The 24,173-nt window shown below is 50.9% G+C and overlaps 1 protein-coding gene across 6 annotated transcripts; it reads left to right on the plus strand.

Moving 5' to 3' along the window:
• The first annotated feature begins 252 nt into the window (after positions 1 to 252).
• Positions 253 to 4,433, plus strand: LOC123045349 (uncharacterized). Of its 6 annotated transcripts, none has more exons than XR_006421340.1 (5): positions 253 to 2,668; positions 3,209 to 3,318; positions 3,425 to 3,674; positions 3,752 to 3,925; positions 4,065 to 4,433. XR_006421340.1 is itself a non-coding variant. In XM_044468365.1 (5 exons), the coding sequence occupies exons 2-5, from the start codon at positions 3,237 to 3,239 to the stop codon at positions 4,384 to 4,386; spliced, it is 828 nt and encodes a 275-aa protein (XP_044324300.1). In that variant the 5' UTR covers positions 253 to 825; positions 2,460 to 3,236; the 3' UTR covers positions 4,387 to 4,433. The 6 variants fall into 6 exon arrangements, 2 of the variants coding, with proteins under 2 accessions (XP_044324300.1, XP_044324301.1); XR_006421339.1 differs by having other exon boundaries at positions 253 to 825; positions 2,460 to 2,668; positions 3,209 to 3,674; XM_044468365.1 differs by having other exon boundaries at positions 253 to 825; positions 2,460 to 3,318.
• Positions 4,434 to 24,173: the final 19,740 nt, after the last annotated feature.

Here is a 24,173-nt window from a genome sequence, read left to right on the forward strand (position 1 = left end):
TATGCAAGGGAGTGCTGCACAACTTTGATGTGGCCGTGTGCTTTTCGAACCGGAAAGTCCCCACACGGAGCGAGGTTTAATGACGCATATATATATATATATATATATATATATATATATATATATATATATATATATATATATATATGGACTATTCTATTACCAGCAATAGAATAATATTCTATTACTCTCGCGCCCTATATAGAGCGATCGGTGCAACCTAACCCAAAAGCTCAGCTAATCGTTCCGGCCCAAAAGAAAGAGTAAAATAGCCCCACGCAGCCTCCCAAGATCCATCATGGAAAAAAAACCACCCAAGATCTCATCGTCCCCAACCCACGCGACAATGATCCCCTCCCACATCGCGTCGTCGGTCGGTCCCTCCCCCAGCGCACCGCCGGCCGGCCCCTTCCCTTGCACCCCGCCGACTGCCCCATCTACCCTAGCGCGCCACCACCAGCCCCCTCTCCTAGCGCACCGCCGCTGACCCCCTCTCCCCCAGTGCGCCACCGCCGACCTTCTTCCCCAGTGCGCCGCCGCCGCCCCCCTCTCCCCCAGCGTGCCGCCGAGGGCTCCATCTACACCCGCTGCGGCCGCCACCTGTCCCCATTTTCTTGTCGTGCCACAACGCCCTAGATGGCACACTTCCGGCTGCACCATCGTGGTGGAGGCGCGGTGCTGTCTTTGAGATGCTCCTCCGGCGCTAACTCGAACTGCGGGGCATCGTCCTTCGAACAGCTGGGCCTCCTATCCCCTGACCACCGGCAGGCCATTGTCTCTGGTTGTCAGCGCGACTCATGGGAAGGAGTCCTCCACAAAACATGCGTAGGCTGCTGCTCTTCTCTACTCTCTCTCTCTCATGTGATGTGCTCCTATGTGAAAATTTCTGTCATATTGCCAAAATGAGTGAAATTTTATGTTGTTCTTTGTGTGAAATGGATATGCCTGTGATTTTCAATACCTTGAATAGTTCAAGTACATAATAAATACAAGTACATTCTGCAAAAACAAACAGTAGATGCAAAATTTTCATTTTTGCTAAATTATGCAAGTGGTAATGATATGTGTTTCTTTTGTGGTGAAGATTTCGGCAGTAAACTATGCAAAAATTTACACAACTACTGAAGTCCAACTTGAAAACCAATAGCAGTTCATTAGTGCAAAGATGCATCAAATAAGAAAAAGCAAACCTGACCTGGAAGCAATTTCACATCCGATGGTTTATTTCGTAGCTCATCGTTACTAGTATAAGCCCATGCTTGTGTCCCCGATCTTGTTGTTTATTCTATAGTTCAGTGTGTATTAAAATAAGTTCAATTTGTGTTAAATAAACAAGTTTAGCATTATATAATATAACAAAATCACTACATGGGAATTTGGCAAGTAGTTCCACGAAAAGGTTTATGACAGTTTAGACTCAAAAAAGGCATGGATCCAGGATGGGCAACATCCAGTCGGCGCCTGATGCCTATCTCATCGGTGCGGTTCCTGCAGCTGTAGCGCTTCTGCTCCACGCCACCGCTGGTCGATGCCCCGTATGCTGCTACTTCTCCTCTCCCTTGCTCCCTGTGCTGCAACTCCTCCCTTGCCCTCTCATGGCGAATACCACAGAAAAAAGGCACGAGGATGTGCTGCCCTCAGTTCTCTCTCGACAAATCCAGCGGTGCACGTTCTTTGGTGCAACAAGTATTGTTGGCGGCGATGCCTGCATCATGGCCCATTGAGGAGATGCATTTTTTTTATGCACATATATTTCTTTAGTTTTGTGTTCTTTTGTTTGCCCCAGTTGTTCCTTCTTTTAATGTTTCTATGCTGTGCAATTATGATCCCTTCGTGAAGTGAAAAAAGAAAAGCGAGCTAAGTACTTGTTTGGAAAGCTTGCAAGTTTGAACACATAAACCTAAAATAATTTCATTGAAAAAGATTGGTTTTGTTAAAAAAATGAGTTTTTGGTGGGAACATCACTGAGGAACATAGAACTTCTCGAATGTTCTTTTCTCTAAATGTATAACTATGGTAGATGCAATCATATGCAATATGTATGTTCATATAGATATATGGTACAACTATCTTTTCCTACATGCACGTCGTAGATGGTCGGCTACTAGTCTTCTGATAGAAGAGCCCCCAAAAACAGCCTGAAGCTATTATCTCTCCCTAATGTTGATAGAAGAGCTTCAATTATTTTTAGTTCATCTTTTGTATGCTTTTCAGTCCATCTACTTCCCGGACACAAGTCCAATTAGTAGAAATTCAAATTTGAAAATAGCATCCATTTTGTTCTGGTAATCATCTTCAACCAATTTTGTATATATCGAACTTGCATATGTTGGTTAGTAGGGTAGATCTGTGTTGTATAAGAAGCTAGATGTTAATTTTCAATTATGCTGTGACAATATTTTTAGTCATCTTGAGTCTGTTGCGTATATCAGTTCAGATCCTTTTTCTTGTTGGTCTAGTGCATGTCCCGCAATGAGCCAGGACAGGGGAGTTGTTGGACGCTACCGTATTTGCTAGCCGTCACGATGTGAGCAGCTATGCCTATTGGTCACCGTTGGTTGTCGACCATTCTTCTTCACCATCGCCTGAAGGTCAACTTCTGGTACATGGGAATGGAACACCAGACAAAGCAAAATTGAGTGATCATTGGGATGGAACACCCACATCCGTAACTACCACTCTCTCTGTATTCTCAAAGATTGACTGTGTTTGTGCTGCTACATCTCTCTCTACTAGTTGGTGTGATTAAATTTATATTTTGATCGTTGGATCCTCGCTTGTTAAATCTAGCATGCAAAAAAGTTTAGAAAAGGAGGCCCGAACAAATTGGGTGCACTCTACCTTTTTGTTCTTATGTTTGGTAAACCTTGTTTAGTTTGCATTGGAGAACTTGTACTATTCATGTTCCTCTCAAGCTATATGTTTGTATGCCTAAAAAGAACTTCAATCATCCTTTTGATGTTTCTTTATTGTCAAATAGAAGCTAAATAGTCTGGACATATGCATTAATAACATTTCTTATGGAGCAGCACACATATTTAGAAATTTAATGTAATTACAAACCATGAATTTTCATTCCCAAAAGCCTGCAAAAAAACATCAATTTATATATTGACATCTGCTACCGGTCCTTTTCTTGTATATGTTCAGTTCGACATATGGTGGTTCTCCAGATCAACATTGTGTGCTTTTTCAATTCATCTTGCAGGTGAAAAAGTAGCTCCCTTTTAGTTCAAATGGATCCAAAAAATGGGTGCTGCATTACAGTTCAAGACCATTGCATCTACTTGCGGATGGCTTCCATTTTGTGCTCCATGGGTGTTTGTTCTTATTCCTGAAAGAAAGAAAATAATCTATTGCATGTGATAGTTCATCTGATCTATATGATTTTTTTACCTATTTTGCTCCATTTTTTTCCTTACAGATCATGATCTTGAGAGGCTCGCTGTCGAGACTAAAGGGAAATTCCATTTTCCAATTGTTCTTTTAGTAGTACTGTTTCAGTCCAACTTTGATAGGATAATGAGGATCAGTGAACTTCCAATGGTTACTTCTTATAGTTGTTCTTTGTATTACTTCATGGGCGATAGGGATATGCACAAGTCGTTGTCGTCCACATCGTCGCCACAAGGAAACACCAGCATCACTGCCAGCTACACGCACATCTTTGGCACGTAGGTTTTTGCACTAAAAATGTATGCACTATTGCACTGAAAGTTGTGGCCATTTAATGAAAAAATATTTTCTATAGAACCAGTTTCTCAAGTTGTCGCCGCGTGGACGCGTCCCACTCCAACGGCATGGCTTATGCTTCAGTGGCAAACAGTGGAGCCCGCTGGAGGAGTCACGGGTCAAGGACCTCCTGCTCAACAGTACAACGTCTTGTTTTGTGGCAAGTCGCTCAAGGAGCTGAGTGCATGCCGCAGTAAGTGCATGAGTACTAACATTAGGATATGTGTGGTCCTATAAGTACATGAGTACTAATTAGCAAGTTTGTTTGCTTCTGAAAGCTGAAAATGTCAACTTGTACTGATGCATTCCAAAAATGTGTTGTGTGTTTTCAGGAAAAAACAATTGTCGGGTTTTTGGTGGCCAAATATTATTGATATGGAGATGGATAACTATGTGGATGTGCTCCTGTTGTTTTTCTGGAAAAAAACAAGATGCCATGTTTTACTTTATGAGCTTTCCAATTTGCATACTTTAAAGTTGCTGCTTGCTCCCACCCTTAGATTGTGCAATTTCAATGGGTGTCGTCGTGCATGTTCGGAAGTATGCCCTTTGTGCAAAATGTGTGAAGTTTTGTCAGTATTTTGTATTTTCATTTGGCAGAGGCTTCATGTGGTCTTATGGAGCTTTATAGATGTACTGTCACTACACTTTTAAGGCCCTACAGTTCATTATATCATACATGTGTGGTCGTTCAATATGTATTACATGATCAATTCTTTGAAAAGAAGAACACAATAGTTCGATCGAAAACAATGATCAGTTCGATAGTGCTCTCTCCTGCCTATTTTGGTTGATGTCCATTAATGGACAAAAATTGTATGGGAAATGTTCTATTATTATTAGCATATAAGTATAGAAAAAGTTGAACACGACGTTCCAGGTAAGTTTGGAAAAAAACTCAACCAAAAAAATACAATGGAAATTCAAAATGGTAAAAGTTCACGTGGTAAAATGATAGAAGTCCAGAATATCATCGCAAAACAATGTTGAGTTCAAAAGAAAACACAACAACAAATTTGTTTTATTAAAAAAATCATTTAGTTCAAATGGTATAAACTATGCAATTTCAGGCATGATGATACCATTGAGAAGTTACGAGGAAAACTATACCGAAAATACAGAGTAAAGTCTAGTATGTGAAAACATGCTCAATACAAAATCATACAGACATCCGTTCAAGTACTCTTTTTTCGAAACTGTTGAGGATATAACTACTGAGTGTAAACTGCCCAGGAGGGGCCGGTTCACTCTCATCCATATTGAAGCCCATGGAGATAAAGAAGATGGCGCTCTATCAATAAAGCTTAGAGGCCCAGAGCCTAAAGGCGGATTAGGGCCCATAGTTGTAAACCGCCATAGTTGTATAACTTGTGTTGTAAAACAGGGAAAGGAAGAGACCGAGCCGGACACTTGTATGAGCCGGCCTCGGGACTCTATAAACCGGTCGGGCGTCAATCTTCCATCGTGTCCATGGCTGACGCTCGCCGAGCCCGCGTTGAGTGTCGGGCTGCTCTCGCCGCTCGAGTCGCCCAGACGGCTCCTGTCGGCGGACGCCCCCATCGTTCCCCGTCGCCTGCCGCCAACACCGCCACAGGCCCGGCGGGGAACGAGCAGTAGGCCTCATCCCTGCATCCTTCGGTGCGGTGGGAAGGCCGCACCGCCACCCCGTCGCTGACTCCAGCCGGGTCGTCGTCCCACGCCCGTCGTGCCCCCACGGACGCGCACGCTACGCTGCTCCTTGCGCGTGAGCTCCTGCACTACCGTCCCGTCGACGACCTCTATGAGGATTGGCTCGCCCGCATCACCGAGCTCGTCAGCGCCGCAGGGGGCTCTCCTATGCCATCTCTCGCGCTGCCTCGCCCTCCATCCTACGCAGGAGGCGAGGATCAAGAGGTGCCTCCGCCACCTCCTCCCCAAGAAGGCGCCCTGGCTCCAAGGCGCGCGGCCCCAGGACGAGACCCTCCGCGTCCGGCGCCCGTGTGACAAGAAAGGAGTTGCCAAGAAATCCCTCGTCCCCAAGAAGGTCCCCGCGTGCTCCCAGCACCAGTGCGCCATGACCGTATCCCTGCACCACCACGTCAAGACCCCGCGCTGCTCCAGGCCGCGGTGCGCGGGAATCCCCAGGAGCAAGCCCCGCATCAGCAGAGAGCTCCGGTGGCCACTGCAGGCTGCCGCACATTCACCGCCGAGCTGCGTAGTGTCGCATGGCCCGGCAAGTTCAAGTCGGACATGCCTCCTCGCTACGACGGCACTGCAGACGCTGCAGAGTTCCTCCAGCTCTACGAGCTGGGTATCGAAGCCGCCAACAGGAACAAAAAGGTCATGGCGAATTGGTTTCCCATGGCGCTCAAGGACGGAGCCCGCACGTGGCTCCTGAACCTGGCTCCTGGCACGATCTCCTCCTGGGACGAGATGCGCACTCGCTTCATCGCCAACTTCCAAGGCACTCGTGACCGGCCCCCCGCCATGAGTGACCTACGCCGCATCAAGCAACAGCCTGGAGAGACCCTACAGAAGTACATCCAGCGCTTCAACAACACCCGCCTCAAGATCCCCAGGGTGACTGAGGAGGCCATCATCTCAGCCTTCTCCGATGGCGTGCATGACATCAAGATGAAAGAGGAGCTAGCAATCCATGAAGACCTGTGCACATCCCTGGAGCTGTTCAACTTGGCGACCAAGTGCGCCAGGGCTGAGGAAGGGCGCCTCTCCCTCCTCGAGCTTCCGGCTGCCGATCCAGAAGAGAAGAAGCCAAGGACGTGAAGCGCAAGGGGGCTGCTGTGCTCGCAACAGAGCCAGACACCAAGCGAGGCAGGGATCAGCCTGAGTCATCCAAGGGCAGCCAGTACTGCGTGTACCACGACCTCCACACCCACAACACCAACGAATGTCAAGAGCTCAGGGCCGTGCGAGATGGGCGTATCGGCCGACGCCCCGAGCGCAACGACCGGGGCTATGGCCGAGGAGGAGGAAGAGGTGGAGGACGATGGGAAGACCGTGGCCCTCGCCAAGGGTGGCGTGACCGACCTCGCGAGGACCGTTGGCAGGACCAGCCTCGCGAGGGAGGTTGGAAGGATCAGCCTCGTGAGGACCGCCCTCAAGGCAACGCAGGCCTCCCTTCTCTGCCACCACCGCCAAGGAGGAATGAAGACCATCATCAGGGCGAGGGGGCTGGGGGCTTCCAGGAGCCATGCGCAATCGCTTGCATCTTGGGCGGCGCTCAGGCCCCAGCCTCTCAGCGCATCTTCAAGCAGTTTGCTCGCGAGGTGAATGCAGTCATCCCCAAGCTTGAGGCCACGCGCCCTCTTAGGTGGTCTGCGTGCGCTATCACGTTCAGCTCAACGGATCAGCTCAAGTGCGCAGCAACGGCCGGAGTCCTGCCGATGCTTTGCTCCCCAGTTGTCACGACCGGTTTTTTGGGTATTAATTTCTAGAAAAATGGCCGTTGTGCTCACCAGCCCCAGGATTACTGTTAGCTGATGAGGCACCAACTTGATACAGAAATTCCAAGAAAAATACAAAATACGTAGTACAAGACCATTCTGGCTTATGAGTACAACAAATGGTTTCTAGTGTTTGGTGGCGGAAGCGGTTGTGGATCATCAACGTCTATGGGACTCCATTTCCCATAGGAATAGCTGACCAGGTTGACTCCTATCTTCGCGAGGTTGTTGTCACCGTTGCTTAGGTTCCGGGGCTGTCATTGCAATGCTCCCCTCCATGCAAGAAATCTGGCCAAGACAATAGCCAGGGACAAGCCAGTGAGTACTTTGAATGTACTCGCAAACATTATGAACACGGGAATAATATAAATGATAAGCATGCACTGAAATATTCTATGATCACATCGTCAGTCATGAAATAAAATCTCTGATGCATGCAAGTAGGTTATTTATATGCAACATGAATATGCAATAACGTAGTAGAAATAAAATGCACCGATCGGGTGTCTGGAGCGACGCCTCGAAAGGATCAGGATATGAAGCATGCCTCAGTCGGGCGTCTAAGCGACACCACATAAAGGGCTTATAAAGTAAATAAATAACAAGCATGCCACAGTCGGGCGTCTGTGCGACACCACATAAAGGGCTTATAAAGTAAATAAATAACAAGCATACCACAGTCGGGCGTCTGTGCGACACCACATAAAGGGCTTATAAAGTAAATAAATAACAAGCATGCCACAGTCGGGCGTCTGTGCGACACCACATAAAGGGCTTATAATTGATCATAGTGAATATCCAGGAGGTAGAACCGTCCCAGGGATACTCAATAATATAATGGGTTAGTCCATAATAATAATAATCACAATTATCATAATCAACACAAGTCACAAGTCATGATCCATGTTCTGGTTTAGCAGTTTCTCCTCCGAAGACCGACACTAAGACCGACACTTGACCCAACCCAGATTGTAGTCCTTAACCATGGACACGGCTATTCGAATAGATTTAATCTCTGTAGAGGGTGTACTCTTTACCCATGAATAACGGATTCCTTTAGTCCATCGGACAAATTCCGTCTACGGTCTTTTAATTGAAAACACACCTGACTTGCACACACCAGCTTAACTTACCGGTGTCTGGAATCACCCACGACACCTGTCAAGTGAAACTCTAAGTGGGGAGGCTACAACCTCGCGTAGCATGGGATCAAATTTATGACGCGCGCTCTAAGGGTGTCGGGGGGTGCTGATCCACCAACACCTATGGGGACAGGGCCCCTTTCGGTTCGGTGGGAGGCGGAGAGCGCACAAAGAGCGGATCGAGGCAGTACACGCGGGCGATTTTTACCCAGCTTCGGGCCGCACGGATGCGTAAAACCCTACTGCTGCTTGTTTGTGTGTATTGAATCTTTGCTCAGGAGCGATTGACGCTATCAGACTGAGCGTGGGAGTGTTTCTGGTGTTTCGAATGAGCCGAACCGGCCGAACCCCTCTACGTTGCGCCTGGGCCTCCTTTTATACTTTCAAGGGGTCACCGACAGGTGGCAACGTAGACTAGAAGGGTAAAAATAGAAAAAGATGCGGTAGGTGCAGCTACCGCTACTGTGGATACAGTGCACCCTACCTAACTCTGACGGCAGGGGACAAGGGCATTAAATGCCTGTCTGAGTCTCCTAAACAGTGCAAAAGGTGACCGTTAGGAGCGCCACCGTTTGCCACGATGGGCTTCTCTTCATCTCCGCTTGCCACCACGTACCCCTAGCTGCACGGCCTCCTGCCACGTGTGCTTGGGAGAGTCCTAGAGCGACACGTTAGCAGGTGTGCTGGAGCGCGGGCACGAAGTGGGGGTTTCCCACGGCAAGCTCCTTGCCGCGGTCGTCGTCTTGTCGTGTCCGGAAGCTTGTCGCTCGCCGAATCTCGCCAGGACGCAGGGCGCGTCGCGGCAAGCTTTCTTGGTACGCAAGCTCCTCTTGCCGGGGTCTTGTCTCTTCCCGGCAAGATCCTCTTGCCGGGGCCTTGGTTGGCCTTCCCGGCAAGCTCCTCTTGCCGGGGCCTTGGCTCTTCCCAGCAAGATCCTCTTGCCGGGGCCTTGGTTGGCCTTCCCGGCAAGCTCCTCTTGCCGGGGCCTTGGTTGGCCCTCCCGGCAAGCTCCTCTTGCCGGGGCCTTGGTTTGTGTACTTTGTTCTTGAATGGTCTTCAAGGGAACCACGGAGAGTCTTGGCGGTCACCCGGCAAGCCTTGCCGCGGGGTGCTGCAACTGCCCGTGCACGAGTTCGGGATACTAGGGTACCCCTACTCTAGTACACCGACAGGAGCCCCCGGGCCTGGGCCATACACGATGCCGAGCGCTGTTGGGCCAGGCCCAAAACAGTGCACGGGCACGCGCGGCCTGGGTCACGCCGAATCTAACTCCGCTCCCAGCGCGCACGCCCAGAACGGCATGCGTCAAACACGGCGTCATGGGTGACGCGGGCGGCGTGCGCGGGGCTAAGCCCCTCGAGCATGCGTCAGGCCACGATGATGAGGACGGTTCACGCCCTCCCCCCTAAACGGAGGTAGGCGTGGGGGCGCGGTGCATTTACTGGACGGGGCCGGTGCGCGGTTTTCGGGACGTCCACTCCCCGCGTTCACGGGGCGGAGCGAGGCCGCCTCATCTGTCGCCTTGGTTCTGCATCCCCGCCACGCGGCTCCCATGCGCTTGGGGTCACGGACAGTAGAGTGGGAAACTGGGCCGTCGCGAGCGGGTTGGCCCCGACTCCCTGCCCTTCCCGTGCCTTGATTCGCTGAGCGGGGCGGCCGAGCCCCCACCTCGCTCCTTTATAAAGAGTGGGATGTTTTTTTAATGAAAAGGGGATGCTTGCCGGGTTACTTGTCTCGCGAGTTGAACCCACGCCAAGGAGTAAATCCTTGGTATCCCTCGGACAGACATTTCATCTCCCGGCAACAGGCCCTGCCGCCTTCCCACGTCGCTCGACCTTTCTCACGCTTTTGACGGAGGCAGGAACGAGGTGGGTGCGGTCTCCTTGTTTCATCCCTTTGCTGCTGCGACTACGACCAAACTTGGCCCCGAGAACGAGCCCCAGGGCCTAGAGTTGAGGGAGCACGGTAGTTTTCGGGAAGAAACGTGGTTTCGCATTCCCCAGTCCATAAGAGGATGCATGATGAGGGATAAAAGACTTATCTGATATTGCAGCCCCCGGCAACTCTGGTTTTCCGTGGACGATTCGTGGCACTCGCAGCCCCCAGCGATACTGGCTTGCCGGGAAGGCTTTTATCTTCCAGCAGAGAACTTTGACGTTCTCGATGCCGGCTTCTGGTAAGCTTGTTGCGAGGAAGGCTTTTATCTTCGGCAGAGAACTTTGACGTTCTCGATGCCGGCTTCCGGCAAGCTTGTTGCCAGGAAGGCTTTTATCTTCGGCAGAGAACTTTGACGTTCTCGATGCCGGCTTCCGGCAAGCTTGTTGCCAGGAAGGCTTTTATCTTCGGCAGAGAACTTTGACGTTCTCGATGCCAACTTCCGGCAAGCTTGTTGCCAGGAAGGCTTTTATCTTCGGCAGAGAACTTTGACGTTCTCGATGCCGGCTTCCGGCAAGCTTGTTGCCAGGAAGGCTTTTATCTTCGGCAGAGAACTTTGACGTTCTCGATGCCGGCTTCCGGCAAGCTTGTTGCCAAGAAGGCTTATGGTGAAGAATGTCGTCGTTCTTGACACCGGCTCCTGGCAAGATCGTTGCCGGAAAGGCTTATGGCAAAGAACTTCGTCGTTCTTGACACCGGCTCCCGGCAAGATCATTGCCGGAAAGGCTTATGGCGAAGAACTTCGTCGTTCTTGACACCGGCTCCCGGCAAGATCGTTGCCGGAAAGGCTTATGGCGAAGAACTTCGTCGTTCTTGACACCGGCTCCCGGCAAGATCGTTGCCGGAAAGGCTTATGGTGAAGAACTTCGTCGTTCTTGACACTGGCTCCCGGCAAGATCGTTGCCGGAAAGGCTTATGGTGAAGAACTTCGTCGTTCTTGACACCAAAAAGATTGGTCCTAAGGGCGTTGCCAGCCCCCGGGCCATAACTGCGTTCAAACATGACAAGTGATTAGCATCTGAAGTGCACTTAACTCGCTTGCGAATTTTGACTTCTGCTACATATTCCCTATGCCTGCTGGAATGCTTTCCGGTGCGTACGATCCAGCTAGCAGCGCTTGAGGGAACGGGCCCTTAGCGGCTATTCGGGAACATCGCCTCCCAGAAAGGTTTACCTTCTTGGTTCTAGCGCAACCGCACAAGTTGCCGAGCGGACTCGAGGCAACATGGAGCGCAACTAGCCCCGAGAAGGCTCCTTGGCATACAGGTCTATGCAGAAATCTCAAATAAATAGCACATGCTATCTTCCTGTTCAACCTCTCTTTGTACGTCCACCCTACGCTTTCTAGGGAAACTTGCTGGTGCAGGCACCCTTGCCGCGAGCGCCGAGTGCGGAACTTCAGCAGCCTGCTGGCGGGGTCGCTACCGACAAGCAATCTTGTCGCAACTAGTTGCAGCTCGCTTAAGTTGTTGAGCGGACTCGAAAACAAAGTAAGGGCGCTAGCGGCTCACTTAAGTTGCTGAGCAGACTCGAAGCAAAGTAAGGGCGCTAGCAGCTCACTTAAGTTGTTGAGCGGACTCGAAACAAAGTAAGGGCGCAACTAGCTACGAGTTGATTCCTCCGCGCACAGGTTTTCCGTACAAAGAACAAGATCTCCGAGGCGGATAACCTTATATAGAAAATAAATATCTAAAGTTTCGCACGACTTAGCTTTTCTGTTGCCGCACTAGCGTCGTTCTTTTGCTCGCCCGCTTCTTAGGAGCCATGACGATGAAGAACAGCTGAGCCTTGACGTGGACGGAATAGCTGCCGCCGAATCCCCCTACCTGGCGCGCCAAAGATGTCGGGGGGTGCTGATCCACCAACACCTATGGGGACAGGGCCCCTTTCGGTTCGGTGGGAGGCGGAGAGCGCACAAAGAGCGGATCGAGGCAGTACACGCGGGCGATTTTTACCCAGCTTCGGGCCGCACGGATGCGTAAAACCCTACTGCTGCTTGTTTGTGTGTATTGAATCTTTGCTCAGGAGCGATTGACGCTATCAGACTGAGCGTGGGAGTGTTTCTGGTGTTTCGAATGAGCCGAACCGGCCGAACCCCCTCTACGTTGCGCCTGGGCCTCCTTTTATACTTTCAAGGGGTCACTGACAGGTGGCAACGTAGACTAGAAGGGTAAAAATAGAAAAGGATGCGGTAGGTGCAGCTACCGCTACTGTGGATACAGTGCACCCTACCTAACTCTGACGGCAGGGGACAAGGGCATTAAATGCCCGTCTGAGTCTCCTAAACAGTGCAAAAGGTGACCGTTAGGAGCGCCACCGTTTGCCACGATGGGCTTCTCTTCATCTCCGCTTGCCACCACGTACCCCTAGCTGCATGGCCTCCTGCCACGTGTGCTTGGGAGAGTCCTAGAGCGACACGTTAGCAGGTGTGCTGGAGCGCGGGCACGAAGTGGGGGTTTCCCGCGGCAAGCTCCTTGCCGCGGCCGTCGTCTTGTCGTGTCCGGAAGCTTGTCGCTCGCCGGATCTCGCCGGGACGCAGGGCGCGTCGCGGCAAGCTTTCTTGGTATGCCTTGAGTGGCCTTCCCGGCAAGCTCCTCTTGCCGGGGTCTTGTCTCTTCCCGGCAAGATCCTCTTGCCGGGGCCTTGGTTGGCCTTCCCGGCAAGCTCCTCTTGCCGGGGCCTTGGCTCTTCCCGGCAAGATCCTCTTGCCGGGGCCTTGGTTGGCCTTCCCGGCAAGCTCCTCTTGCCGGGGCCTTGGTTGGCCCTCCCGGCAAGCTCCTCTTGCCGGGGCCTTGGTTTGTGTACTTTGTTCTTGAATGGTCTTCAAGGGAACCACGGAGAGTCTTGGCGGTCACCCGGCAAGCCTTGCCGCGGGGTGCTGCAACTGCCCGTGCACGAGTTCGGGATACTAGGGTACCCCTACTCTAGTACACCGACAAAGGGGTGCCCCCCTCTCGGTCCCAACCGGAAACACCCATGCCCCCGGACCAGGTGGCCTGCCTACCGGCTGCAGTCGGTATCTTCCACCATGGCCTCTCTGTACGGTGTGTGCCAAGAAAGGGGTTGACAACTTACTGAACCGCACCCTACCTGTGGCAGGGCAAGCGGTAGTATGAAACAAGTATGGGGGTTACTGGAACAAGACTCGATCTACGGTCGACTCAGGAGGTTTATAAATTCCCTGCATGACATGTCTAACAAATATATTTCAACCAACAAAATCACCACTCATTATACCTTACTATGCCATACCGGACATAACCGTCCCGACGGAGACCGGCGACAAGCTCACGCCTACCAAAGGCAGAGGCTTTCCCGGATTCCTTTCCGGCATGCATGCAAGGCACATGAGGATGATTACCATCACCAAGTATATTCATTTCCAACAGCAAGGAAATCTCCAATATGCATTCATGCAAATGATCGCGTCACCACATAAAATAACAAGTTCTCCAAAATAAGGTGGTGTTATAATTGTGTCAACCAACACATCAAACATATTATGCCACGGTTCAGGATGCTTGCCTTCAAGTTGTGGAGAGGCAGGGTGTATTCCAAAACCTTTGAAAGTTTGCTTCTCTCTCTCCAAAATCCTAGTTTAAATAAATTTGAATTAACACACATTTTCAAAACAGCACAAACAAGTTGTTTGAATTTTTTTGAAATAAATATGAGAATAAACTAGACAATATTTGGGAAACAACAGAAAAAGAATCAAGTCGTTTGGGTTTATATTTAAAAAGTTATAGTCAGTCAAAGTTCTGGTCAAAATCCGTTTTTAAAATAAAAATAGAAAAGAAAACGTTTCAGACAGGAATACGTTTTCGGAGCGGAGGAAACGTACTTTGTGGTTTTACGTCTTCACTTAAGTCACGTGGTGGCGGGGCTGGGTCACTGACAGTGGGTCCAGGGGGCCCACTGGTCAGGTTTGACCAGTCGACCCTCCCTCCTCTTCCTCTGCCCAAGAGGGGGCGGGACTGCGGCGATCGTTGCCGGCGATTGGCGGCTCCTCGCGGGGCCCCGAGGGCGGGGATGGATCCGCCACTCCGGGGCGGTCCCCCCGGTGGTCGCCAGGCAGGTGGGGACGGAGGGAGCCATCGGCGGCGAGCTCCTCAGCGTAGGTGGCCTCGAGAGCTTTTGGGGCTACTGGCTATGGTGGTTCCCGAGCGGGTCTGAGGTGTTGGGCGGATTTGTAGGGTCATGGGGAGGAGGATGGAAGCACGGGAGGGGTCTGGGGGCTTTGGCCTTGGCCGTATTTTGCCGGAGCGAGGTGGCGGCCGATCCTGCCGGAGTTGGGGAAGAGAGTGGCCCCTAGCCAACTGGGGAGGGGGGAGGCTTCCTACGGCTCGAGTGAGGCTGCTGATGAGCCTAGGCAGGATCGAGAGGGCTTTATATAGCCCGGCGAGGTCGGTTCCCGTGGCCGCGGATAAGCTTGCCGGCGAACTGCCTCTCTGTTTGCGGCAGGGTGACATGGTGGAGGCTAGCAGGGTCGGGAGGGCGAGCGGATGAGGACGGCCTGCTCACGAGGGCAGCTGGCGAACGGAGGAGGCTCGGGCGGCGCCATCCGTGGCAGAGGCGCCTGCGGACGCCGGCGTGCCGCCAAGAGTGCCCTGACGGCGGCGCTGTAGGTGCCAGGGCGGCTTGGGGGTTTCTGGTGAGTGGATGAGGCCGGGGGGGTGGGCTCTGTAGGTGAGCAAAGGTCAGGGGCGCAGATTGGGCGCGACGAGGCGGCTCGGGTGCGCGGCTGCAGTTGGCCCGCTCTGGGCACGCCCAGTGCATGCCCACCATCTGCTCGGCGAAATGCCATGGACTGCTAGGTGGCTTGGTTGGAGCTGGGGATTAGCAGGTCTAGTCTAGGAGTAGCTGGGATGCTAGTGGACATGCCTTTTGGGTCAGAGGATCAGGTCCACAATGCAAACCAAAACTCATGCCAAATCTGTTCATGCTCTCAAGGTGTTTGACAAAATGCCACGGGCACCTAGGAATTTCTTGGAGTGGCCAATTCTTCCAGATCCTAGTCTCTTTAGGTGTATGAGAGGTTGGTGAGGTTAGTTTGTAAAAAGCACAAACTTGTTAGTGCAAGTTTTGCAAAACTTCAGTTTTGGACAGAAAGAGAAGGGCATGATATCATGTACCAAAAATGCTCCAATGATTCCAATCTCTTGGACTTAAGGGTTTGGTAAGGCGTACTACAAGCAGGAGAAAGCTCATGGTTAAAGGAGCAAGTTAAAAGGTGGTTGCAGTACAAATCATCAAGTTGGACCATAATGAAAATGAGGATGATTTACTCAAATTTTTCAAAGAACATCAATAGGTTTTTGCACAAAGATGAATAACATGCTCCTATTGACCTCCCCTAATTTTGGTAGAAGCTTTAAAGAAATATTTAAATAGGTTGTAGTGCAAAATTGCCCACTGGACCAGATTTGAAAACTTGGTGTAGGACTCAAAATATCCAGTGAGTGAAATATGTTTTTGCATAAAAGTGATTTAGAGACATCACAAGACATCTCCAAATTTTGGTGGGATTTTTAAATAAATTTATCAGAGGGTTGCAGTGCAAAATGGAACCCTAAAACTTATGAAAAATCAATTTGGAGAAATAAAGCTCAGGGGAAAAATAATTATGTAGATAATCCTACTGATAAAAGAATTGTTTTATTTGAGAGGGGAAATAAGTCCAATAATGACTGAAAAGTTTTCACTTGGGTTAAAAACTCCATAATAAAAAGAAGAGAATGGTTCTGAAATCAGAAGGAAATCCAGAAAATAAAAGTTTTTAGTTTCCTGGCAAAATTTTAATTTATAAAACAAGGTTAAAATTTTGGGGTGTCACAACACTACCCCCCTTAAAGAAAAATCTCGTCCTCGAGATTTGTTAAGAGTCGTTTTGAAAAAAAATATCTTTCCTGTTAGCTGGGACCAAAAGATTTATTCATAGCACAAACTTGCGTCGACGAGGTTGGTCTTTGGTAGCTACGCTTGGGATTAAAATGCAACCGTACACTAACATACTCCTGCATGGCTACTATTAAAAACAGGAGCGCACAAGCAAACAACATTATTTTACGGTGATACAATATCACACAATTACCGGGCATGGACATACTAAGGTTCGGTACTGCTCGAGCAACTCAGTCTACCACGTTAATATCTAAACGGGCTTGTCTCGTGGACGTCGAGGTTTCTCCATGGTTTTCACCATCGTGATTTGCTGGAGGGGGTTGAGGGGCTGCAGGGTCGGGGTAGCGATGATGACCATCTCGGGGATTGTTGGCCACAATCCCGTTGGAGCGTGTTCCCAAAAGGCGACGGAGCGCTTCTGGGGTCATCAAGGTATTTTGGTCAATGACTGGGGCTGTCCTCAAGGACTCGATCGGTTGTCCGAACAGCACGACTGGGTTGTCGGTGTTGGGCTCATCTTCTCCTCTTGCCGGGGCTCGGCGGATTAGCTCTCCACGAGCTGCGATCAGATCAAGAGTGATTTGATCGAACAGACCCTCTAGTGCACTTACATAGCGCACCAGATGCAACAGAGTAGATCCGTTTCGTGATCTCCGTTGGCAACCTGGGGTGGCCTACCATACCCGTCACGGCTGGGGTAGTAGTAGAACGAGCGGCAGTTAACTCTGGGCGACAAGTGCCGGAGTTGAACTACAGCCTCTCGAGCAGCTAGTTGAATGGCTTGTGGCTCAAAGGAAGTTGTCCTTCCGGTGAACCTGTAGGGGCGTTCTGGAGATAGACCCCCTACCATAGACGTGCACGGTGGCCCGGAATTGACGGCTTTCACCGCCCATGGGTCCTTGGTACACAACATATTCTGGGGGCTCTTCTAATGCAAAGGTATGGCGGGTGAGGTTTGCGAGCACGGTCACAAAACCTCCAAGGTTGGTTGCTGTGGTCTCATTGTGCACGACGGGGCCAAGCATTATGGCTTGGTCTGGGGAAAGAGTTTGTGCGGTGCTGGATTGAGGCTAGCGTGCCCTTTTTATAGAAAAAGGGGATGGAGTCTTCCTTCGCACGCTTGCGAATAAGACAATTTATCTGTCGGTCACTGGCGCGCGATTGACAGACATAGGCTGATGGGTTGGGCGCCGGCCGCCAAAAGTGTCGGGGTCACTGTGTGGCTATCTTGCACGGGAAACTTGGCCGGGGTTAGGTTAAGGTCTGGTGGGTTGGTTTGCCTAAGTTTTTCGACCTGGCTAAGATAGGATTAGCCAATGGTCAGCCTGGCTCTGATACCAAGTTTGTCACGACCGGTTTTCCGGGTATTAATTTCCAGAAAAATGGCCGTTGTGCTCACCAGCCCCAGGATTACTGTTAGCTGATGAGGCACCAACTTGATACAGAAATTCCAAGCAAAATACAAAATATGTAGTACAAGACAATTCTGGCTTATGAGTACAACAAATGGTTTCTAGTGTTTGGTGGCGGAAGCGGTTGTGGATCATCAGCGTCTATGGGACTCCATTTCCCACAGGAACAGCTGACCAGGTTGACTCCTATCTTCGCGAGGCTGTTGTCACTGTTGCTTAGGTTTCGGGGCTGTCATCGCAACGCTCCTCTCCATGCAAGAAATCTGGCCAAGACAATAGCCAAGGACAAGCCAGTGAGTACTTTGAATGTACTCGCAAACATTATGAACACGGGAATAATATAAATGATAAGCATGCACTGAAATATTCTATGATCACATCGTCAGTCATAAAATAAAATCTCTGATGCATGCAAGCAGGTTATTTATATGCAACATGAATATGCAATAACGTAGTAGAAATAAAATGCACCGATCGGGTGTCTGGAGAGACGCCTCGAAAGGATCAGGATATGAAGCTTGCCTCAGTTGGGCGTCTAAGCGACACCACATAAAGGGCTTATAAAGTAAATAAATAACAAGCATGCCACAGTCGGGCGTCTGTGTGACACCACATAAAGGGCTTATAAAGTAAATAAATAACAAGCATGCCACAGTCGGGCGTCTGTGCGACACCACATAAAGGGCTTATAAAGTAAATAAATAACAAGCATGCCACAGTCGGGCGTCTGTGCCACACCACATAAAGGGCTTATAATTGATCACAGTGAATATCCAGGAGGTAGAACCGTCCCAGGGATACTCAATAATATAATGGGTTAGTCCATAATAATAATAATCACAATTATCATAATCAACACAAGTCACAAGTCATGATCCATGTTCTGGTTTAGCAGTTTCTCCTCCGAAGACCGACACTAAGACCGACACTTGACCCAACCCAGACTGTAGTCCTTAACCATGGACACGGCTATTCGAATAGATTTAATCTCTGCAGAGGGTGTACTCTTTACCCACGAGTAACGGATTCCTTTAGTCCATCGGACTAATTCTGTCTACGGTCTTTTAATTGAAAACACACCTGACTTGCACACACCAGCTTAACTTACCGGTGTCTGGAATCACCCACGACACCTGTCAAGTGAAACTCTAAGTGGGGAGGCTACAACCTCGCGTAGCATGGGATCAAATTTATGACGCGTGCTCTAAGGGGTGCCCCCCTCTCGGTCCCAACTGGAAACACCCATGCCCCCGGACCAGGTGGCCTGCCTACCGGCTGCAGTCGGTATCTTCCACCATGGCCTCTCTGTATGGTGTGTGCCAAGAAAGGGGTTGACAACTTACTGATCCGCACCCTACCTGTGGCAGGGCAAGTGGTAGTACAAAACAACTATGGGGGTTACTGGAACAAGACTCGGTCTACGGTCGACTCAGGAGGTTTATAAATTCCCTGCATGACATGTATAGAAAATATATTTCAACCAACAAAATCACCACTCATTATACCTTACTATGCCATACCGGACATAACCGTCCCGACGGAGACCGGCGACAAGCTCACGCCTACCAAAGGCAGAGGCTTTCCCGGATTCCTTTCCGGCATGCATGCAAGGCACATGAGGATGATTACCATCACAAGTATATTCATTTCCAACACCAAGGAAATCTCCAATACGCATTCATGCAAATGATCGCGTCACCACATAAAATAACAAGTTCTCCGAAATAAGGTGGTGTTATAATCGTGTCAACCAACACATCAAAAATATTATGCCAGGGTTCAAGATGCTTGCCTTCAAGTTGTGGAGAGGCAGGGTGTATTCCAAAACCTTTGAAAGTTTGCTTCTCTCTCTCCAAAATCATATTTTAAATAAATTTGAATTAACACACATTTTCAAAACAGTACAAACAAGTTGTTTGAAATTTTGTGAAATAAATATGAAAATAAACTAGACAATATTTGGGAAACAACAGAAAAAGAATCAAGTCGTTTGGGTTTATATTTAAAAAGTTATAGTCAGTCAAAGTTCTGGTCAAAATCTGTTTTTAAAATAAAAATAGAAAAGAAAACATTTCAGATAGGAATACGTTTTTGGAGCGGAGGAAACGTACTTTGTGGTTTTACGTCTTCACTTAAGTCACATGGTGGCGGGGCTGGGTCACTGACAGTGGGTCCAGGGGGCCCACTGGTTAGGTTTGACCAGTCGACCCTCCCTCCTCTTCCTCTGCCCGTGAGGGGGCAGGACTCCGGCGATCGTTGCCGGCGATTGGCAGCTCCTCGCAGGGCCCCGAGGGCGGGGATGGATCCGCCACTCCGGGGCGGTCCTCCCGGTGGTCGCCAGGCAGGTGGGGACGGAGGGAGCCGCCGGCAGCGAGCTCCTCGGCGGAGGTGGCCTCGGGAGCTTTTGGGGCTACTGGCTATGGTGGTTCCCGAGCGGGTCTGAGGTGTTAGGCGGCTCTGTAGGGTCATGGGGAGGAGGATGGAAGCACGGGAGGGGTCTGGGGGCTTTGGCCTTGGCCGTATTTTGCCGGAGCGAGGTTGCGGCCGATCTTGCCAGAGTTGGGGAAGAGAGTGGCCCCTGGCCAACTGGGGAGGGGGGAGGCTTCCTACGGCTCGAGTGAGGCTGCTGATGAGCCTAGGCAGGATCGAGAGGGCTTTATATAGCCCGGCGAGGTCGGTTCCCGTGGTCGCGGATAAGCTTGCCGGCGAACCGCCTCTCTGTTTGCGGCAGGGTGACGTGGTGGAGGCTAGCGGGGTCGGGAGGGCGAGCGGATGAGGACGGCCTGCTCACGAGGGCAGCTGGCGAATGGAGGAGGCTCGGGCGGCGCCGTCCGTGGCAGAGGTACTGCGGACGCCGGTGTGCCACCAAGAGTGCCCTGACGGCGGTGTTGTAGGGTGCCACGGTGGCTTGGGGGTTTCGGGTGAGTGGATGAGGCCGGGGGGTGGGCTCTGCAGGTGAGCAAAGGTCAGGGGCGCGGATTGGGCGCGACGCGGCGGCTCGGGTGCGCGGCTGCAGTTGGCGCGCTCTGGGCGCGCCCAGTGCATGCCCACCATCTACTCGGCGAAATGCCATGGCCTGCTAGGTGGCTTGGTTGGAGCTGGGGATTAGCAGGTCTAGTCTAGGGGTAGCTGGGATGCTAGTGGACATGCTTGTTGGGTCAGAGGATCAGGTCCACAATGCAAACCAAAACTCATGCCAAATCTGTTCATGCTCTCAAGGTGTTTGACAAAATGCCACGGGCACCTAGGCATTTCTTGGAGTGGCCAATTCTTCCAGATCCTAGTCTCTTTAGGTGTATGAGAGGTTGGTGAGGTTAGTTTGTAAAAAGCACAAACTTGTTAGTGCAAGTTTTGCAAAACTTCAGTTTTGGACAGAAAGAGAAGGGCATGATATCATGTACCAAAAATGCTCCAATGAGTCCAATCTCTTGGACTTAAGGGTTTGGTAAGGTGTACTACAAGCAGAAGAAAGCTCATGGTTAAAGGAGCAAGTTAAAAGGTGGTTGCAGTACAAATCATCAAGTTGGACCAGAATGAAAATTTGGATGATTTACTCAAATTTTTCAAAGAACATCAATAGGTTTTTGCACAAAGATGAATAACATGCTCCTATTGACCTCCCCTAATTTTGGTAGAAGTTTTAAAGAAATATTTAAATAGGTTGTAGTGCAAAATTGCCCACTGGACCAGATTTGAAAACTTGGTGTAGGACTCAAAATATCCAATGAGTGAAATATGTTTTTGCATAAAAGTGATTTAGAGACATCACAAGACATCTCAAAATTTTGGTGGGATTTTTAAATAAATTTATCAGAGGGTTGCAGTGCAAAATGGAACCCTAAAACTTATGAAAAATCAATTTGGAGAAATAAAGCTCAATGGAAAAATAATTATGTAGATAATCCTATTGATAAAAGAATTGTTTTATTTGAGAGGGGAAATAAGTCCAATAATGACTGAAAAGTTTTCACTTGGGTTAAAAACTCCATAATAAAAAGAAGAGAATGGTTCTGAAATCAGAAGGAAATCCAGAAAATAAAAGTTTTTAGTTTCCTGGAAAAATTTTAATTTATAAAACAAGGTTAAAATTCTGGGGTGTCACACCAGTCATCCGCAATGTGCAAGTCACCAGGACCCTCATCGATGGCGGAGAAGGACTCATCGTCCTATCCGTCGAGACATTCAACAACCTCCAAGTGCCATATGATCAGCTTCAGCCAACCAAAGCTTTCTCAGTAGTCACTGATGGTTCCACCGTTCCGATAGGGCAAGTTCGCCTTCCTGTCACCTTTGGGCAGCGCAACAACTACTGCACCGAGCTCATTGACTTCGACGTCGCCCACATTCGCCTGCCATACAATGCCATCCTCGGGTACCCAGCCCTGGCCAAGTTCATGGCAGTGACTCACCACGGCTACAATGTCCTCAAGATGCCAGGAAGCGGTGGAGTCATCACAGTGCCTTGTGAGGAAAGGGATGCAGTGTGTTCTCTTGAGCGTGCCTTCCAAGCCGCAGCAATCGAAGACCCAGATCAAAGGAGCGAGAGACTTTTCGAGGCGGTCCCTAAGAAGAAGAAGGCTTCACCTAGCCCAAACCCTCATGAGGTAGGCACCTCCAGAGGCGTTGCGTCAGGATCCGCGCCCGTTCAAGGGGCACCACTCTCTGCCGCATAGGAAGGCATGCCCGTCGCCCTCCTCGAGCAGGGCTTGGGGGCTCTTTCTTGGAGAGTCATCGACTTTGCCAAGGTCACGAGGGAGGCGCTCGAGCACCACTTGGAGGCGTGCTTCAAGGCACGGTTCCTTAGGAATGTATGAGGCAAGGAGGGCCAAACCCTCATAAGTTCATTGCGAGGAACATTCAGGAGCTACAGGAGTCAAGAGTCATGCGCGGCAGCTGCCGCTTGCCCACCATGGCCCCACATCCAGGCGAGGATGGTGGGCTGCGCGTCTGCATCGATGTACCGGGGCTCAACCGAGCCGCATCTCAGGAGCGCCTCTGGCCTTCATGCATGGGGTGTTGCAAGGGTCCACCTCACAGCTATGTCCGCATGCCTTTCGGCCTACCGAACGCTGCCGCTGCTCGTCAGCGCCTAATGAGGAGCATTCTGGAGGCTCAGGAGGTCAGGCGTTGTGCGGTCCTGGCGGAGATGGAGATGGTCCTCGAAGATCCACCCGTGCCCCCAGAGCCTCCCGAGGCTGCAGGTCCCGGGAGCTCGTGAGGGTCAGCTTCCTCACCACGCGTCATCCGCTACTTCAGCATCAGTTCATCTCCAACGGTATCAGGTGACATCTTTCAAGTTCCATTTTCAGCTGGGAGCACCCGCAGGGCTGCATCATTCCCAGGTCGCATGGGTCCGTCCCTGCGGCATGTATCCGTTTTGCTTATGTTCTTTACCTACCTTGTTGGGGGCGCCCCTCGGGCTGCATTATCCCCAAGCTGCTCGGCCCTGACCCAGTGGCGTTTGCTTTCTCCGCGTCTATCTAATGGATTTGCTCCTCCGCGCTTAACCTGATTCCCATGATTATCATCTACTGCTTATCGCGAACCTCTCCACTCTAATGCAAACCGCTTGCACGTTAAAAGGGGGGCGCCTGAGCATCGCGACTCATAGGCTCTTACTGGCTCCCCAGCCCTCACCCCTTGGCCTTGACCCACGGCATCGCGACCTGTCATACCAGCGGCGGCTGAGCTCGCTCGAGGGCCGGGACCTGAGGACGTAGAGCATTTGCATTCTAACCACCCTGCAGGAACACACCATTGATAAAGGCCCAGAGCCAGGCGCAATCCGCCTCGCGGTAGGGCCTCATTTATCCCGCGCTGGCTCACGGGTGCCCAGATACACCTCTCCTAGCCCTACTGTGCCAGCCACATGTCAGGGCGGGGATGTACACGCCCTGGGGGCTGCTCCCGGAGGGGAGCCCCCTCCCATGCACCAGTGGAAGTACCATGCTCCGCGCTAGCTGACGACACTGCCGAGGAGCGGCTATGCCCGTACACATACGGAAGCACTATGCTCCGCGCTGGTGATAAACAAATAAGGGCAGCTCACGGCTGTATCAACCTCAGGGAGCCCAGAGCTCAGTGTATGGCACCATCACAAAGCCTCCCCTCGGGAGTGCTGCGCGAGGGGGCTGGACACGGGGCTGCGCCCGGGCCACGCCCGAGCACATGCCACACAGCCAGGTCCCTCGGACCTGGTCATCACACGCCCCTCCCCGAGCGGAGCCAAGGTATGAAGACTCGTTTGAGCGTCAAGGAGGGCTCCTGAGCATCGCGACTCAGGAGCCTAACTGGTCACGTAGCCCCTCACTCCTTAGTCCCGTCCTGGTTTCCGGTCAGGGCTAACGGCGGCTGAGGTATGCGCGGGGTCGGGCCCTACCGACATAGAACGACAAATCCACTCCTATGCCTCCCTTCCCTACTTTCTATTTGCGCATCAAGGGGGACTCCTGAGCATCACGACTCAGGAGCCTAACTTGCCACGTAGCCCCTCACTCCTTAGTCCCGTCCTGGTTTCCGGTCGGGGCTAACGGCGGCTGAGGTATGCGCGGGGTCGGGCCCTGCCGACGTAGAACACAAGCAAATAGGAGGAAAAAATGCAAATT

The sequence above is a fragment of the Triticum aestivum genome, chromosome 2B (genome assembly GCF_018294505.1).
Source record: "Triticum aestivum cultivar Chinese Spring chromosome 2B, IWGSC CS RefSeq v2.1, whole genome shotgun sequence".
NCBI classification, from domain to species: Eukaryota; Viridiplantae; Streptophyta; class Magnoliopsida; order Poales; family Poaceae; genus Triticum; species Triticum aestivum.

Bases quoted from the DNA above. Each gene is read 5' to 3' on its own strand.
- LOC123045349 (XM_044468365.1), top strand. From the start codon at position 3,237: ATGGATCCAAAAAATGGGTGCTGCATTACAGTTCAAGACCATTGCATC. The intron at 3,319-3,424 runs GTGTTTGTTCTT...TTTTCCTTACAG, and splicing joins TTCCATTTTGTGCTCCATGG to ATCATGATCTTGAGAGGCTC. The intron at 3,675-3,751 runs GTAGGTTTTTGC...TATTTTCTATAG, and splicing joins TACACGCACATCTTTGGCAC to AACCAGTTTCTCAAGTTGTC.